The sequence below is a fragment of the Macrobrachium rosenbergii genome, chromosome 15, assembly GCF_040412425.1.
Source record: "Macrobrachium rosenbergii isolate ZJJX-2024 chromosome 15, ASM4041242v1, whole genome shotgun sequence".
NCBI lineage: Eukaryota > Metazoa > Arthropoda > Malacostraca > Decapoda > Palaemonidae > Macrobrachium > Macrobrachium rosenbergii.
The window spans coordinates 34,523,675-34,542,858 of record NC_089755.1 but is presented as its reverse complement, the minus strand read 5'-3'; the positions used below and the strand labels follow the sequence as shown (position 1 = coordinate 34,542,858).

At 38.6% G+C, this 19,184-nt stretch overlaps 2 protein-coding genes across 3 annotated transcripts in view; both read right to left on the bottom strand.

Moving 5' to 3' along the window:
- Positions 1-11,232, bottom strand: part of IntS8 (integrator complex subunit 8) — a 36,300-nt gene extending 25,068 nt beyond the window's left edge. Inside the window, exons 1-5 of one of the 2 annotated variants that reach the window (XM_067117406.1) lie at positions 10,974-11,232; positions 6,611-6,715; positions 5,402-5,475; positions 5,122-5,237; positions 4,739-4,951 (exon numbers count right to left, since the gene is read on the bottom strand). In XM_067117406.1, coding sequence (XP_066973507.1) covers positions 4,739-4,951; positions 5,122-5,237; positions 5,402-5,475; positions 6,611-6,692 — 485 coding nt within the window. In that variant the 5' untranslated portion in view covers positions 6,693-6,715; positions 10,974-11,232. The remainder of the gene's footprint in view (positions 1-4,738; positions 4,952-5,121; positions 5,238-5,401; positions 5,476-6,610; positions 6,716-10,973) is intronic. The other variant, XM_067117407.1, reaches the window with a different exon arrangement.
- A 1,920-nt stretch (positions 11,233-13,152) lies between these two features.
- Ahcy (adenosylhomocysteinase) lies at positions 13,153-18,347 on the bottom strand. Its single transcript, XM_067117405.1, has 6 exons — positions 18,205-18,347; positions 15,685-15,857; positions 15,404-15,574; positions 14,831-15,019; positions 14,283-14,498; positions 13,153-13,874 (listed from the first exon to the last, which is right to left on the bottom strand). Exons 1-6 carry the CDS (start codon positions 18,230-18,232, stop codon positions 13,347-13,349), a joined length of 1,305 nt encoding a protein of 434 aa, XP_066973506.1. The 5' UTR covers positions 18,233-18,347; the 3' UTR covers positions 13,153-13,346.
- Between the last annotated feature and the right edge of the window lie 837 nt (positions 18,348-19,184).

Below are 19,184 nucleotides of genomic sequence, written 5' to 3'. Positions count from 1 at the left end.
CCAAAGGGAGGGAAGGCATACACATCTAAGCCTGTCCAGTCCAGAAGCATGGTGTCCATTGCCCATGCTCAAGGATCTGGCACCGGTGAGCAAAAGAGTGGAAGGTGGTGATTTCTCGACGTCACGAAGAGATCTACAGTGGGGTTTTCCCATAGTCTCCACAGATCACCGCAGACCAACAGGTCTAAGGTCCATTCAGTTGGAAGGACCTGTTTGAGGCAGCTTAATTAGTCAGCAATAATGTTCATTCTCCCTTGAATGAACTGGGTAACAATAGCTACTTGATTCTCCTCCACCCACAGAAGGAGATCCCTTGCCCTCTGGTACAGAGAGAAGGAATGAGTGACCCCCTGTTTGCGAATGTAAGAAAGTGCAGTGGTGTTCTCTGCATGCACTACTATCTTCTTGCCTCAGACTAGATCTGAGAAGGACTGAAGGCCCAAATGAACTGCTCTCAGTTCCTTCACATTGATGTGAGACTTCCGTTGCACCGTCAACCATGTTCTGGAGACTTCCTGGCCATCCAGGAGAGCACCCCAGCCTAAGTCGGAGGCTTGTGAATAAAATTGAAGGCTGAGGCTCACTGGAAGAACAGACTTCCCTTCCTGATGTCTTTCTTCACAAGACCACCACTAGAGACCCTCTTTGATTTCCAACCTAATCAGGAAGATGAAAGAGTCTGGTTGGGTCTTGCTGCACCAGTTCACTTTCAGGAAAAAATGAAGGGGTCTCATGTGCAGTCTGCCTAATCTCATAAACTTCTCTACTGATGTGAGGGTCCCAAGGAGACTCATCCACTGTACTGTACAGCCAAGCAGGAAGGAAGTGCAAGGAACTGACTGACAGTCTGAAGGCAGCTGTCAACTCTTTTGGGCGACAGAAAAGCCCGAAAACTTCTAGAGTTCAGTATCATCCCTAAATAGGGAATCTCCTGAGTCGGTGTCATAAGGGATTTCTTCTTGTTTATGAGAATGCCTAACTCCTGCGTCAGGTGAAGAGTTCTTCTCAAGTCCTCCACGCATTTCTCCGATGAAAAGCGGAGAAGTCAATTGTCCAGGTATAATTTGATGCTGATTCCCAGAAGGTGAAGCCAATTCCCTAGAGGAGTATGGATTCATGTGAAAACTTGCGGGGCCATCAACAAACCGAAGCATAGGGCCCAGAATTGTAGTTCTCTGCCCTGAAAAACGAAGCATAGGAATTCCTGTGAGCCCGGATGAACAGAAACGTGAAAATACGCATTCTGCATATCCAGGGTGACCATCCAGTCCCCCTGCTGCACTGAAGACATGATTGAGTGAACGGTCTCCATATGAAACTTCGTCTTCAGCATGAATGCATTCAGGGCACTGACATCCAGAACGGGCCTCCAGCCCCGAGGCCTTCAGAACCACAAAAAGGCGATTGTGAAAACCTTCTGAGTGGCGATCTAGCACCTCTTCCACCGCTCCCTTGATAATCAGGAAATCAACTTCTTGAGAGAAGGCCAAAAACTTTGTGGAACCTTTTAAATACAATGTCGAGGCGATTGGAGATGTTACTAAGGGAGGAGCTTTCACAAAAGGAATGGCAAGCCCTTCTTGAGAACCTTGACCACCCAAGGTTCCGCTCTTCTGAACTCCCATACCTTCCAAAAAAGTAGAAGTCTGGCTCCTACTTGGGTGCAGAGGGCTAACTTTTCATTTCTTGGGGTTAGTCTTGAAGGAAGGCTTCTTAATGCACTTTGCAGGAGGTCGCAAGTTTGATCTAGGTCTAGTCTGGGTTTTTGTCTTCCCCAACGAAAGGGCTGAGGCTGTAAGAAGGAGAACAATCTCGACGTGGAAGGCACAGACTCCCTCGGACACCTAGTGGACTGTGCTAACAGGTCAGTGGTAGACTTCTTCTGCAAGTCTGAAAGAATCTCCTTCACTGTGACTTGCGGAAAGAGGTGAGATTTATCCAAAGGAGCGAAAAGCAGAGCTGACTTCAGTGTCGGTGAGACTCCTTTCAAGGTGAAAGAACACCAGAGCTCCCTCTTTTTAGCACACCCATTGAAAAGAGAGAGGCGAGTTCTGAAGAGCCACCTCTAACTGCCCTATCGGAGCACGAAAGAACTCCCAGCCAATCAGAGGCAAAGTCTTCAGTGAGATCTAGAGAGTCCTCGATCTTTCTCGCTAGAGGCCCGATGGCTCAATCGAGAAAACTAAAAATCTAAAAGATCTTAAAAATGTTTTCTTGATAAGGTGATCAAGTTCAGGGGAGGAAAACATCACCTTGGCAGCAGAAAAGACTGTTTTACAAGCCGAATCCACCAGACCGGAGAAGTCGCCCCGGGAGGAGGCAGAAACTTCCAAGGAAGGAGCTTCCTGGTGGCAAAGAATGAGTACCTCATCTTCAATAACTAGCTGGGTGGTAAAGCGAATGTTGCTTTGCACTGCTCTCTCTAAGAGGCCAGCCAGTCATGAACCTCTCAGAGAGCATTCTTCGAGGAGGGGGAAAGAACTAGCTTAGGTAACCTGGTACCCTCTGACGACTGCTTTCTCATGAGGAAGGTAAAAGCTGGAGAAGTAGGAGCAGCAGGAATGAAGAAATCTGGAAAGCTACCCATGAGGAATCACAGAAGAGACAAGTATGCTGAAGAGGGGACCATTTCCTGAACAACCTCTTCCTCCTCTGAAGAGATAGGAGACAATGACTTTTCCTTGGTTTCTGGAACTGAAGAGGTTTTCTTCCAAAATCCCATAAGCTTCATCAATTGATGCTGGAGTGGGGCTAACGAATCTTCTTGAACCGATGATGATGGTGGCTTATGAGAGGAAGGAGCTTGGCACCAGAAGCTCAGGAGTTGGCGCCGGGCGCTCAAAAGCACTAGTCTGGCACGAGTCGGTGGACGCCGGGTGCCTGGAAGAAGTCGGGCACTTATAGCGCTCAGGACCGTCTCCCAACGAATTACGAGGGCAAGCTGGAGAAGCAGGCTGGTCCTGAAAGTTGCAGGAAGGTTGGACCAACCTCCCTGTACCTCTTGACTGCCAGAGGAGAGGTATCCCCAAGATCTGCATGTCTCATGATCAGGTGCGAAGAAGCAGAGAAGCAATACGGGCGCTTCTTGTCTGGGCTGGAAGCTTCTGAATTTGAGGAAAGCTGATACACTGGAACACCTTCCAATGACACTTAGTTGGAGCCTGGGAACGAACGACAGGCTCGACAGAGCAAACCCCACCAGCCTCCCTTGGACCTCCATTATGTCTTCTCCTCGGTGTGGGGGAGCAGGACAGGGACCTTTGTCTAGGAGCACTGGTGGGAAGGACAGCCACCTCCTCAACATTCACAACACTGTCTCTTCTCACTGCACTTTCATTATTCACATTTTTCTCCATCAGAGATCTAATAGCAGATCCCATTTCCATAATGGTATTGGATTATAAACCAAACTTCTGATCGCACCTTGATTCGAGGCTGGCAATGGCATTAAGAGCAGAATCATGGGAACCTGGAACAAGAGTAGATGGTAAAGTAGGAGGACTCAGAATGGGAGAAACAGGAGGAACTGGAGGAGCAACAGTTCCACCATCCCCTACATTAGCCAAAGGAGTAGAATCTGTATTGGCCCTATTCTCAGCCTTTAGGGCTGCTTTCCTCTTTCTATATATTTCAAGTTTTTCTAGATGAGATTTCAAGGTTTTCCAATCTTGACACTCTATGCAAGTATTATCCTTACTACATTTTTGCCCCCTACATTTAGTACATTTAATATGAGAATCATAAGAAAACTTGGTTAACCTAGTTTTACAACCCTCAGAAAAGAAGCAAATACTGGATGAACTGGAATCTGACATTGTTAACTAAAGCAATTCCTAAAATTAACCAGAAACAACAATCCACCAATGACTGAAAGCCACAAAACAACAAATTCTGAATTCTTCACCAAGATCGGGCAAATAACCATCCGAAAAGCAATGAAGCAGTTGCAGAAAACTCCCAATGTTGATTGGAAGCCGGAAGTTGTTCTTCTGAGTCCCAGATAGTGGGCAGGACCTTGTCACCTACACACAAACGATAGAAGCTCCGCCGCGAGATTTTTTCATTTTTAAGCTGCTGTAAGTTAGGAACCAATAGCTATGTAATTACTTGGTAAGTTACTTATATAAAACTAGACTTTTGCACCATCTGTAAAATTATGTGAAGAACACAAAAAACATCACTGTGAATATTAAGCTACTATTACTGAACAGAAGCAGTAATGCAATATAGAACTACAGGCAGTCCTCGGTTATCGGTGGGGGTTCTGTTCTGGGGGTGTGATGATAACCAAAAAATGCCACTAGCCAAAAATTGGCGATTTCCGGCGCTTTTTCGGCGATTTTTGGGGCTTATCGGTGCCCAAAAAGCGCTGATTTTCGGTTATCGGCGCCTCTGTTAGTTATGTATCAGCGCCAATACCCAATTATCGGCACCAATAAGTGGAAATCAGCGATTTTCGGCACCGAAAATTGCCAATTTTCGCCGTTAGACAAGCGCCATAAAACCAGATCGCCATTAACTGAGCCCGCCGTCAACCGCGGGACTGCCTGTACAAAGAGAACTTATAACTCCTTTAAACTGTAAAGTCTACCAACCAATCAATTTGACACCTAACTACTGCACATACCTGAACATAACATTATTACAGTCAATTTTACACCCTGTCATGTACCTAACCTTACCAACATTTACACAACTTCCAAAATTCATGAAAACCTCCAACAAGAATCAAACCTACATGGGAACGCTAGAAACTTTGACGGGCTTTTGAGGGAGCTTTGCTCTGACAATTGCTCTTAATGCATAGCGGTGATATAGAGCAACACTAAAGAGCTGAGATGGTAATAAGGGCCCAGTATCTAAATTCACATGTGATACTGGATTACTTAGTTCGCCAAGTGTCTTGTGAAGCAATGCAACCAACAATGAATCTTGCATGTGTTGAGGTAATCTGTGCAAAACAAAAAAATATTACATCATACAATAATAATCATATGGCAGACATGACAAATATCAAGCAAAATAATGTCAGTGTATTATTACTACAGTATTACATCAAGAGTTATACTATGAGGTATGACTAAAAATAGGTCAATGAAGAAGAGAACAACACATACGTACTTTTGTTCAAATGTGTCTAAATCCCAGTTAAGATGAGCTGCTGCTTTGAGAGCTAGAATGGATAAAGCCTCCTTTTTCGTGCTTGTTTCCTGAGAATTTGTGTCAACCGTTTCAACCTGTAAGATGATTCATATCTGAATAATGTAATTCCCAAGATTGTAATGGATCAAGATCTTTGGGTACAATATGTCTTTAATGCAAGCACAATATATGCTTGACACAGTAAATATATTGCCATAAAATATATACAATACCATATTAAATCACCTAATTTACTTACTTCATTGTTACCACTGTCTGTTCTCTTCACTGAGTTGTATATGAACTGAATAATAAGCCCTATGGCAGAAGGTTCTGAAAAAAGAAACACACTAAAAACAGTACAAATTCAGAATATGCATGGGGAGTTACAAATTTTTCAGAAACTTGAAATTCTGATAACTGGTCTGATAGTTTAAAATAGGGTATATCACTCCCGAATGTTCCCCTAAACTTATAAGTGAAATAAGATACTTAAAAACAAAACTTCTGTATAAAGAGTGATCATAAATCGTCACTGCACTAGGTCAGGTGACCAGCTATAAGCTTCTTGAGCAAAAAACTGCAATTAAATTTCTGCACACATGACATATTAAACAAAGCCCTCCTCTAAAAATTATTGGTAGGATTGTGCAGTAATTGCTAAAAGAACATGGTACAGTATTTCAAAGTTATGAACAAGCAACTCCAGTCAATAAGAAGATATAAGAACAGCCACATCTGCTAACTCTTGTCTTTCATAAATACTTCACAGCTAAAACTGGGCTTACTCCCTATGACCAGTGACTTGAGACTGAATTCTGGAACAGTCAACAGTCATATCACCTTCCGTCTTCGGAAGACTGAAGGCACTTGCAAATCTCTCCTACAAGAAATCAATGCCACCAGCAATATTTCAAAAAACAAAATCTGAATATGTAGAACCTGCAGTCAATGAGGACTTGATGACCTTTAAAGCTATGAAGCCAATTCATTCTTAATAAATGAACTGATCATTCCATCATTTTGCAAAATATAACTCTGCACTAGATCCTATCTACAAAATATAAGAATACATTCTTATAATATAAGATAAGTAACCAAGGCCTTGCATGACAAAACTTCCACAAAATAGAATGTCTGATTGTGAAAAAGCAAAGAGAAATGACAAATAAATATACAGGATAAGGAATGTGAAATTAAGCGTACTCTTTAAACAAGGAAACTCAAATCCACCAACATTACCTTTCCTTTCATAGCAGCCTATTTCAATCTTAAATAAAAATTTAACATTCAAGTGAGATGACAGATTTGTGGAGAAAAAAATTTTCCCTAATTTCACACTGCATGGACAGCATAAGGAAAAACAATGCCATAAAAATAATAATCTACAATTCAGAAAATTTCCTTATTTATCAGCAACTTCTTCAATATTTCTAATTTTAGACAATACATCGCAAATTACACTCACCTGGGTTTTCTTGGTTTAAATGTGATTCTAATAATGTTGGGTTGAGCAAGAACTCAAACCAAGCAACTGACTCCGATGCCATTCCTGATATGAAGTTTCTCTAACCTGAAATAATTAAAAGTGAATATTTTTAAAAACAAATTTTATGTCTGATACAGCACATGAAAATCCCTGCCTTACTATATGTACTTTTATGCTTCACATTGAAGTATTTGGATATCTAACATAGATATATACCTCTCTGAACTAATTCATTCTATGTTAATAATTCTGGAGCCTATCTAGCAAAACCACAACTAGTTCTCTCCAAAATATTTTGTAAACATCAATTAAGTATTAATATCACTGAGTGATATAAATCAAAACTGAAGCTTCTGCAACCTACTACAATCTATTTTTAATCATCTACCATTAGTTTCTAAATATGTTGGAACTTAAACTTTCAGAAGTAGCTAAAGTCCAAAATTTTTACTTTATCACTGCATCTACTCAGCCCATATTTTGACAGGCTTTTATTTTATGAATAATAACTTTCAGATAGAAATGTGATAAGCTAACCATATAATGTTTGAACATTACTAAAACTAATGAAAATTCACTATAATCCAGTAAGCAGCCATAAGAAGTAGAGTAAAATCTAATATAAAGGGTGATTTTATTCTCATAATTATTGCTATCAATGGAACCTACAAACAGTATACAGCTATTTAAAACTGACGTGATACAATAGCAAAACCATTTAGACTTTGATACACCTGAATCATTCCCCAAAAGCTTACCATTAATATTCCTTGTCATTTCAAGATACAGTACAGTCACTAAGATATACAGCCAAGTTAGTCTACAAGATGGCAGGCCTGAATCAATGCCATCTTATCAACATTAACAATGTTAACTATGCAGCAGTTATAACAAATAATCCAGAAGACTGAAAACATTTATAATGACCCTTGAGTATAACTGCCAGTATACTTTCCGAAGAAAATGCATTTCTTGGGAAAAAATGTAGTATTAATCTACATGAACAATTCTGACGATATATGTATGCATGTATGTGTGTATATAATATATATATATACATACTGAACACACATACATATATACAGGCAGTCCCCAGTTATCGGTGGGGGTTCCGTTCTGACAGCGTTATGATAAGCGAATATCACCGATAACCAAAAATTGGCGATTTTTGGCACTTATCGGTACCAATAACCAGAGATCGGCACCTCTGTTAGGTATATATCGGCACAAATACCTGATTATCGGCACCGATAAGCAGAACTCCGCGATTTTTTGCACAGTAAATAGCTGACTTTCGTTGCTAGACAAGCGCCGTAAAACCAGATCGTTGATAACCTGAGACTGCCTGTGTATATATATATATATATATATATATATATATATATATATATATATATATATAGTCAGAATCATTCACGTAGATGAATATTATATTTTTTTCCCATTACAGAAGGGAATATTCAAAGTCATACATGACAAGTAGAAAAATAGAAAACTACAAGGAAAGCACCTTCTCTATATGTGGGATTCTTCAAACATATATGATGGAAAAACCCTTGAAAATCGAATATGATATACAGTATTTGATAAGCAAAACCAGAAGGAACAAGTCCTCTGCATGAAGGATTCTGCCTATATTCATAACAGAAGAGACCCTTCTGTCGTTATTCCACCTAACAACATCAAACTAAGCTAAACAGAGCTAACAGGACATCTGCCCCTTGATAACCAATGCCCAGCCAGTGGTTTTGTCCTAAAACTCTAGACACCTGACATACAGTTTGTGTCTCCCTCAATTGGTAGGGTATGATGTTTTCCTAAGATATTTTTGTTTAAGCTTTTCCCAATATTATAACCTTACTTTTTGATACATTAACTTAACCTAACCAAACCATGATAAACAGGTGTTTAACCAGATTTGTCAGAGACAAAAGACAACAGTCAGAAAAAATAAATTCTAATGACCACCATAAATATGCTTAAAACTTTGCTTGACAATTCAAGAAGACCAACTAAGGCTCAATGCCTTTCCAGTGGACACATTTTAGACCAGGGACAAGGGTATAGATAGGTCAATATGAATGAAGTTGGCCAAGATAACATGTTATTATTATCTCATTTCTGCTGTATTTTGAGCTTTTCCCAAGACAAGAAATCTTATCGAGATATATTAGGACTGATTCAAGCCAACATTAGACACTTTCTGGATGTTTCACAAATATACTAGCCCAGCCTAGTTCCACATTTAAATGGCTAATGAAAATACTAATGAATCTCAATGGCTTATTTGATTTATTATTTGAATGTTGAAGGTATGCAATAAGCAGTAACAAATGACAGTGTACATTTATTATGGGGTGACATCATTGGCCATCTCTTTAAAAGAAACATAACTCCAGCACATACTTCTTTTTTACAAAACTCCATTACATTTAAGGTACGCCTAACCTTGCAATGTGTGACTGTCAAATAAACAGCAACACTGACAGCAAATCTGAATAAAACAACAATATATTTTAGTATTCTAGTATATTTCAATATTAAGATGGAAGCCCCAGGTTAGGTTAGGCTCGCCTGCCCTCAGAAACTTTGGATTAATCTAGTCCAGCTACCTAGTATTTCAATCAATATATTCTGGGTTAATCTATTTTTCTCAGAGACTACACTTCGGTTTAGCTTAACTCTCAGAGGCCATGCTAAACATACTTTAACAAAACCCTGAGACCACATAAACGTTAAGGTCAGCCAATTTAATAAAAAAATCAAAAGAAAGAAACACATCAATAGAAAGAAGATATGCAAATCAACATGGTATAAAGAAAAGAATTTTAAACATCTTCTGTACCTTCCATGGGAAATTGCAAGTGAATACTTCCAATCCTGTGCAGGGCCTCTTTGCCAAGACAGTCTTAAAAACACCATCTAATTTTATTGTAACACATAAGAAATACAAATAGCAACATTCCCTGAGTATATTTAGGGATAAATATATACAAGTTGTACTGGGACATACAGATGTAGTACATCCCCCAATGAATTCTCAAAGGTGAATATTATTCCTCATATCACTGAGCTGTGTGGTGATGGTTGCCATATAGTCATTTATGGCCCATTCAGGTGATATGAATGTTTTACCGTAAAACTTGTTCAAACAGCATGGCACAAAATGATGATTCTCACAAGAGGATTTGCAGATTGAACACAATATCTATTATTATGCCTCACATGACCATATCCAGATGCAAGGGGTTAAAATCAAATTTTTCCCAAAGATTCTCTAGGCTGATTGTAAAGCCCTAGACTAAAATTCATTAACAGTCTAAGACTAGCCTCCTGAACTGTTCTAGATTTGAATAGCCTATTTAAATTATTGTCTATGGATATAATTTCCCCATAGGTTACATAAAAATACCCAGGTTGACTGCAGAAAGGGGTTTTAATTATAGAAAAGGGGGAATACACCCCACTCTGGCCAAGTCTGGGCACAATAGCCTAGGTTAACTTGGACCTGGGTTAAGTGAGGGATTAGATTAGGTTAGGAAGTAGGCAATTAAGTCTTTCAGTAACTGGTCAATTGGTCTGGCCTAGACTATCCATTAACTGTAGTAGGCATTTCATAGGACATACAGTAAATCTGAAGACTACTACCACACCCTGTTGTTCAATAACTATCAGTTTATGTGCAAATTGGGCGCCATGTTTGCATCAGCTCCTTAGGGATGTACATAAAAACATAAAAAACTTTAAATATCATAAACACAAGGCATAAACAAAGCCTAGCCTCCCTGAACTGGTCTACAATTGAATAGCCTACTTAAATTGTTGTCTACAGATATAACTATCCCATAGGTTACAAATTCAAAATACCAGGGTTGCCTGCAGAAAGGGGGGTTACTAACAATCTCTGATATGGCCAAACATATAAAAAATCTTTATGTGCAAACTGGGCATCGTGTTTGGTATCAGCCCCTTGGGGATGAACGTCATAACATAAAAAAAGACTGAAAATATCATAAACACAAACAAAAAGGCATAAACATAAACAAAAACATAAGTAGATGGCTGTAAATATTAGCCTATGGTCGCCAACTGGTGGGATCCACGCCGCGGTAGTGGTCTTCAGTTTTACCGGAAATACGACCAAACCAGACCTACCTTCACCTTATCTAGCCGGGGTTTGGTTCCCCCAACACCCCTTCCCCCCAAAAAAAATAAGTCACGGACCTCCGTCTGCAAACCACCCAAACCATACTTATAATCCATGTCTGCTCAAAAACAAACAAAACAAAAACTCAGCAAGGCCCTATCAAATAAAAGAGAACGACAGGAAACGACACATTACCATCCGACCCGAAAGATTGCTTGCTACCCTCGAGTTGCCTTTGGTTACTCGCCTAACGGAAGATCGTATTGTTGCTGGGCGATTTTACTTGAAGTTGGCGTCATTGTGACAACCTTTTCCCCCTACGCAAGCTAAGTCGGGTTAGTTTTCGACAGGTTCTGTCGAGGTAAACACTTACATGACACAAGTCAAAGTACAATTGTTGTTTGTTTTGATATTTTACATATTGACAGGTTTTTCGCACTTTGCCGACATTCTCAGCTCACTGTGGACTTTAAGTAATGTTTCTCAAAACTGGACTTGAATTATACAGCAATGCAACTGTATTGTTTCTCCAAATAAGGTCTACATGCTCTGAAATTACCGGTTATAATGTGCACATTATACCTATGATCAACTTCATATAGATTCACAGTCTATGATTGCCAACGTACTATACAAAAAAAATACTGCAGGCTAGCCTTGATTTTTTTTTTGCATACCTCTGGTGATAGAAATTCATTTCTCGCTATAATGTGATTCGGATTCCACAATAAGCTGTAGGTCCCGTTGCTAGGTAACCAGTTGGTTCTTAGCCACGTTAAATAAGTCTAATCCTTCGGGCCAGTCCTAGGAGAACTGTTAATCGGCTCAGTGGTCTGGTAAAACTAAGGTATACTTTTTTTCGATTTGATAATCTTTGGCCTTAGCATGCAAGTCTTTCTTTAGCAACCTTCCTTGCGTAAACCGATTCCTTCATGTTTGTCCGACTTCCTCACCAACCCATATCACCTACCTCCTCTGTCACAGCAATATATATTACCCTATCCATCTATTTCCCCTTCATAGCTAGCCGCAAAATCCTATTCAGTGACCACTAACAGATGTCTCTAATATCAAGCCCCTAGTCGATACTGAAACGCTTCTGAAAATCTTTTCCCTCAGCAACCTGATAAGACCCTCTCTCTTAACAGATTTCACACTTACACTGTCTTTTGTCACCATAATTCTTTGGAAGTGTGGCCAGCTTAATGTAGGCCCAGCATTGCAGGGAATAGTCAAGATTCATAGCCATGGCCATTCACCTTAACTACATTTTCGCCCCTTTACTTTTCATTCACAATCTCTCTGCTCCTCACACCCAGCTGTACTAGTTCCTCATTGGACGGGTTGGTATCGTTCTCAGCTACCACTCTGCTAGTCCCACATTCGGTTCTCCGACCAACCAATGAAGAATGAGGAATTTACAATTGGTTCTTAGCCACGTAAAATAAATCTAATCCTTCAGACCAGCCCTAGGAGAGCTCTTCATCAGCTCAGTGGTCTGGTTAAACTAAGGTATACAACATTGTAAAAGTACTTCTATTTTAAGCACCAGTTATGTTATTTTACCCCTATAACAAAAACATTCCCAAGATGTATTCACCCAACTTTTAAAAAATTATCTCTGGATGTTCACTCCTACCTTATGGATAGAATAATGAATTTAGGCCGTCAGATGGAAGAAAGAGAATGTGAACGGATGTATAATAAAGGGAATGAAAAAAGTTCCAGCTAGGGACCAAAGGGACGCTGCAACGAAGTGAGGTACACTGATGGCAGTACCCCACTACGGGACCTTCCTTGAGTCAACCTTCATGTACCAAGTTGTGGATTGCAACTCAGGGTTGAACTATCTTAGTTTCATTTTATGCATATGCTCATATCATGCAATGGCATAAGTGACATGGACATTTCAGTATCAGTCCTTTGACAATAACAAATAACACAAAGGTTGAATATAAATTCACAAACTATTACAATTACATTACAGTGCTTCATTCATTACTTTTCACTTTAAAAAGACTTTACTATCATTTTTCGTCCCTTAAAGAGTAACTAATGCCCAGCATGTACATACTGTACAATGTATTCAAACTAACTGTATTGTAACAGTTAGTCTGCTATTCAGTTAGGTAGTTCTTGCCCATCTGAGAGATTTCATAACATTAAATCATCATACAAAAATAAAACAGCAAATTCAACATAACATAAGTCAGCTCTCCAAAGTACTTTGAGACAATGCTGTATGATACATAGATAAAATATATATATATATATATATATATATATATATATATATATATATATATATATATATATATATATATATATATAAAATGTTCAGGGTTTCCAACAAAGGAGTAATAAAAGACCTTAATATAAAAAAACAATTTAATTACATACATTCAACCGATCATTCACTTGCGCATCTTGTAGTTTCAACAAATTTCTTATCTGGATGAAATACATGACTTCACACTTAGCACTCATGTAATATATCCAGAAAAATAAAAGTTAAAATACCAAACAAATAAAAAAAAGGACTAGGTGTTGTTACATCGTTTGTACTCATTAATACCGATAGTGATCTGGTTTGAATGGTCCTTCAACAGGCAAGCCTAAATATTCACTCTGGTTAGCAGTAAGTTTCGTCAATTTAACACCCAAGTGATCAAGGTGAAGGCGAGCCACTTCTTCATCTAATTTCTTTGGCAAGAAGTGAACGCCAACTGGATACTGGCCAGCCTTGGTCCACAATTCAATCTGGGCAATGACTTGATTGGTGAATGAATTAGACATAACAAAAGATGGGTGACCCATAGCACATCCAAGGTTTACAAGACGACCTTCAGCCAGCAGAATGACGTGATTTCCGGATTTGAGTAGGTAGCGGTCAACCTGGGGCTTAATGTTAACTTTCTCAACACAGTTCTCATCCAGCCATTTGACATCAATCTCAATATCAAAATGACCAATGTTGCAAACAATTGAATCGTCTTTCATGGCCAGGAAATGATCCCCAGTAATGATGTCACGACACCCGGTGGTGGTTACAAAGATGGATGCTCCCTGCTTAATGGCATCTTCCATTGTCGTTACCTGTAATGAAATTTATATCTATTATTAATCTTGAGTTGAACATGACTTCACAACTGACAATGTTCTTCGATGAATGTTTATTTAATCTGAACATCTTACAGGGCCTAGGCATTTACACATGCCTACCATTCTTAACCATACAAATCAAAATATCAAGAAGTGTTTATACTGGTTTGGAAAAAATTACTAAAAAGGGTTTCTAAAATTATTGCTCTATAATATACTGGACAAGAATATTCTACTATAATGGAGTCACTTTCATCAGACCAAAATTAATCTAATAATCAAAAGAGGTGGCAGCTACAGATTCTAAAGTCACAAGAGACGCTAATCATGTTACTAAATTATATCCTGTTATATCATCAGTTACTAAATATTAAATCTTAGTACTGAATACAAGCATCATACCTGGTAACCTTCACATGCTGCTTGGAGAGCATTGATTGGATCAATTTCTGTGATCAAGACACGGGAGCCAAAAGCCCTGAGTGACTGGGCAGACCCTTTGCCAACATCACCATATCCTGCTACAACACAAGTCTTACCAGCCAACATGATATCTGTTGCCCGCTTAATGCCATCAGTGAGAGATTCTCGGCATCCATACAGGTTATCGAATTTGCTCTGTGCAAAGAGAAGTGTCACAAAATCAAAAGGAAGTTTTGAATGTTTTCTGTAATAGTGCAGTTTCTATTACTATAACAAAATTTTTCTTCAATGGGTCCTAGAACCCAATTTAAAACACAAGAGGTTCAAAGTATACCACATTCAACATGTATAACTAATAAACTGCAACCACTAAAACAGTCTAGCTGTCACACTTGTTTATTTTTAAACACAAACACAATCACTAAATTATATAATGCTTGACATTTCTACCTTTAAGTTTTGCTGCCACGACACAAGCAACGCATAACTTTCAAGTTACAGTACTTCCAAAAAGCAGTACCACTAACCTTGGTAACTGAGTCATTGACATTAAAGGCAGGGACTTTCAATTTGCCCTCACGCATCATCTTGTACAGATTGTGAACACCAGTGGTTGTCTCTTCTGAAAGACCCTTGATTTCAGGCAGGTACTGAGGGTATTTTTCATGGACAAGGTTGGTCAGGTCACCACCATCATCAAGGATCATATTCAGGGGCTGCAAAGAAAAAAATGCCAACAATCCTATGTATATATCAGACAATTTAATAGTGCATGCTGCTCAATACCTGTAACCGTACCAATAAATAGTCCTGCATACAAAGCACTTTAATAATGTAGGCTACTAAACAGCAGTGCAAAACTTCTTTTAATCGTGCTTGTACTTATACTGTAAACATTTGGATTTTTTATGGATAGAATGTCAAAAACTAACAGCAATTACCTATACTGTATACAGTATATATAAAAAAATTCACATGAAAAAATTAAAACGGCAAAGGAATAATTTTAGTCTTTCCCATACTAACCCTATCACCAGAGAATCTTAAATAATTTTACCGATTTTGTAAAAATTAACATAATCAGTCTTTGTCATACTAACCCTATCACCGGAGAAAATCAGCGTCTGTTCGATACACCAGATGTACTCTTCATCAGTTTCTCCCTTCCAAGCATAAACTGGCACGCCTGTCTTGGCAATAGCTGCAGCAGCATGATCTTGTGTACTGAAGATATTACATGAAGACCACTGCACTTCAGCACCAAGTTCAGTCTGCACATAAAAAAAATTCAAGGTAAATATTTAGATACAAACTGAAGGCCGGGTAAAAAAAACATACATATTCCAAATGATAACAAACAAACACACACACACAAACTCACCAGGGTTTCAATAAGAACAGCAGTCTGAATTGTCATGTGAAGACACCCTGCAATACGGGCTCCTTTCAGAGGCTTCAGAGTTCCATATTTCTGACGAAGGCTCATCAGCCCGGGCATCTCTTTTTCGGCCATAATGATCTCCTTACGGCCAAAATCGGCCAGATTGATGTCAGCTGAAAATAAAAAACTATGTCACCATCTTGTAAATAGTCCCATAAATCATATTTACCAGCACATGAAACTGTGTTATGCAAATTTGTTTTATGGACTCAGTAAATAAAGTGGAATTACAAGAAAAGTTGTTGACATGAGTAGAGTAGTATACTACTATTATTATTATTATCACTCAAACGATAAACCTCTACTCATGTAGAGCAAGCTTACAGGGGCCACTGATTTGAAATTCAAACTTCCACAGAATATTGTGTTCATTTGAAAGAAGTTACAGAACATAATAGGAAATACAGGAAGAGGAAATCAGTTATCAGAAAATAAAAAAGTAAATAAATAAATACGTAAATAAAAAATAAAAATGCAATCAAAATTCAAGGTGAATTGTTTTAGGGTAGCAATGCACTGCATCTTTGCTTGAACTTTTAAGGTTCTAGTTGCACAAAGTCCTCAGGGAGACTGTTCCAAAGTCAACAGTGTGAGAAAAAAAACCTCTGGGACCGAGAAGTTCGGCAGTGGGGCACATTTACTGAATATCTGTGTTGCTGTTCAGGAAATCTGATTGCTCTTGGCTGGAAACATGACCAGGGATCAGTGGTCCCAGCAAAAGTACTGTCACAATACAAATTATGAAAAATTGACAAACATGACAGCATCCATCAATGGTCCAAGTCATAACTAATAGTGCTACAAAACAAACCTACCACCATGAGCCACTACCTAAAAAGCGATAAATCTCTGGCAAAAGCAGACATTTATACCAAAGAACAATATTCTAGTACAAAGGATAGGCTAAATGTTCTAAAACAGGCAGTGCTGACTTTATCATTGTTATAAATATACATAAAGGTTTACAGTACATATAATACCTAACTTCCACGAAGTACTGGCTGACACTTTCATTATTAGTTTCTCAAAAGTAATTTGAGTCAAAAGTTACACCAAGTACAGTCAGAGCTTCACTCATTCAGCAGAACCCCATCCACCTGAAGCACACATATGATAATTTTCAAATCTAAATTCCAGGTGCTTATATCACAGTACAATATCTAAACTATTTAAACCAACTACAGCATAAACATGAACAGGCCCGCAGAAGCAAAATCATATTCTCCAGGCTTCTTCCAATGCACTATATCACACACTCTACAGTTTGTATAAAAGTTTTAGCATACACAGAAATGTCAAGTTTATTTTTTACTATACAAGAATTCTAGATCAAATTCAAATACAGGTGAAAATGCAAAAGTCAGCGATACGAACTATCTTTATGCCTAACCCCAGTATAGGAGAATAAATAAACCTAACGATAATCAGTGACTAGGCTACTAGCCTATACAGATATAAGGAACTAGGCTAAGCTAAAAGGTTCATCCAGTGTCTTCTTTTGGCTTAATAGCTATCATCTTTATTACTCGGTTACCTAATGTCTTTTATTGACTAGGAATGAACTTATTCTGAGTCCTAAGCAGCAGTGAGGCCTATTGCACCCACACATTATATAACCTAAACTGTCATTATGAGAATTTTAAATCTCCACCAGCATTAGCCTACTTCCCAATGTCTACCCCTGGAATAGCCTAAATAATTAGTAAATATCCTGTATATGCACAAAGACTACAAAAGATTAATATTATAATTATATTACTAAAATCAAATGTCACTTATCCTGTCAGCTAACTAAACCGAGATCTTTGGGATACCTAGGCTAGCTGAGTTTGTAATTTGGCTATTCAGTAAACTAAATCACCTTAAAAAAACGTTAATATACAATGAGAGCTATGGGATAAAGAAAAGGATACCTGGCTAAAAGGGATGCCTGCAGAAGGTATAACAGAACCCTTATTTAAAATTCCAGGCGAATTTACGACGTGACACTATTTGAATTCTTCCGAGATGCTTGCACATATATGACATAAGGCCTCGCACCCAAAGGTGCCTGGGTTTAATTGATATAGTGCCTATATACGAGGTTTAAATTCTACGCTTTATTGATAAGTCCGATATAAATGGAATACAAATGGAGTTGCCTATTAGCCTATTATTGCGTTCGCTCGCATGCGATTTACACTGGGAGTAAAGCCATGCCAACACGATGAACCTACAGAAACTGTAGCTACAGCTAATTATCATCTCACAAAAATCTACGACTTGCATTACGTCACCAAGATTCGCGATGCGGGAAATTCTTTGTTTACTGTTAAAGCAGAGCAGACGCTCTCATGGCCGGCGTGGTCTGCCATGCGTCGTTTTGACAGATCAAAACACAAAATAACACACGGGGTCACCTAAATTCAAAATAAACGGTTAGAGCTGATGGCACTCTACGTCTCCCACGTAAGCACTTACCAACTTTGTAAGCGGGCTTCGAACTCATCTTGGTGGTATTAGACTACGGACTGACGTTCACTGGCCACAGGTAACTTCTGAAGGGCTGGCAACATCAGCTCGCCGGGCTTTATACTTCACGATGCCGGAGAGTTTCCAACTAGTCTATATTGTAATTTTCTAGCGTTACATGAAGCTCGTGAGCGAGTATCTGGTCGAGTTGAGGTGCGTTTCTTTTTTAATGAAACGTCCATAACAACTCGTCATAAATACATAAAGTAAAATCAAATACATTCCCCGTTACATTAATTTAAATAAAATTTTTATTACGAACTATTCCATTAATTTGGATCAATACGTAATAATCACATAGAAATAATATTTCAACGTCTCACATAATTTTGTGTAAAGATGATATCGATCCTAGATTCTACAGTTACAATCACAGATGATCTGTCACGACGCGAATTATTTGAAAATAAGTCAAAATCAGAATCAGAACACAAAACGTTCATATTTTCATGTCCCTTAACACAGTACTTTCGTTTCACCTTTCATGCTATAACAAACACCTCCATGTCAGTGCGGCAAAAGAAACACAGCGATGTCCAGCTTGGACATTTATTGATAAAGATGCTGAAATTGATAATGAATAAAAAATACCGCATATTCACCGGCTTTTTATCAGATTCTTATCCCAATTATTCGTCGTTTTTACTCAGTCTCGTAACAGTCCAACACTCAGGCCGTTTACATCATCAAACCTAGGAAACAAGATACAGAATTTATCAGTCGTCATCTTGACAGATTTGTGTCTTTTGCAGATCAAATTTATAGACGCAGCAAAATCTGATTAACTATCGGAGGAATAAAGAAACTGTTATTGGGATACTAGGGTCCTTTAGTATTCGTACACAAAAGCTTGCTTAACAGAATATCAGTTCACGCATGAAGGCCACTAGGCTTCAGTGGGAAGGCGGGTGTGTGCTTTAGTACAGTAG

Excerpts from the sequence above, each read along its gene's own strand:
- Ahcy (XM_067117405.1), bottom strand. The coding sequence starts at position 18,232 with ATGAGTTCGAAGCCCGCTTACAAAGTTG. Across the intron at positions 15,020-15,403 it reads TGATTTTCTCCGGTGATAGG|CCCCTGAATATGATCCTTGA; the intron begins GTTAGTATGACA and ends TTTTCTTTGCAG. Across the intron at positions 13,875-14,282 it reads CAGCATGTGAAGGTTACCAG|GTAACGACAATGGAAGATGC; the intron begins GTATGATGCTTG and ends ATTTCATTACAG.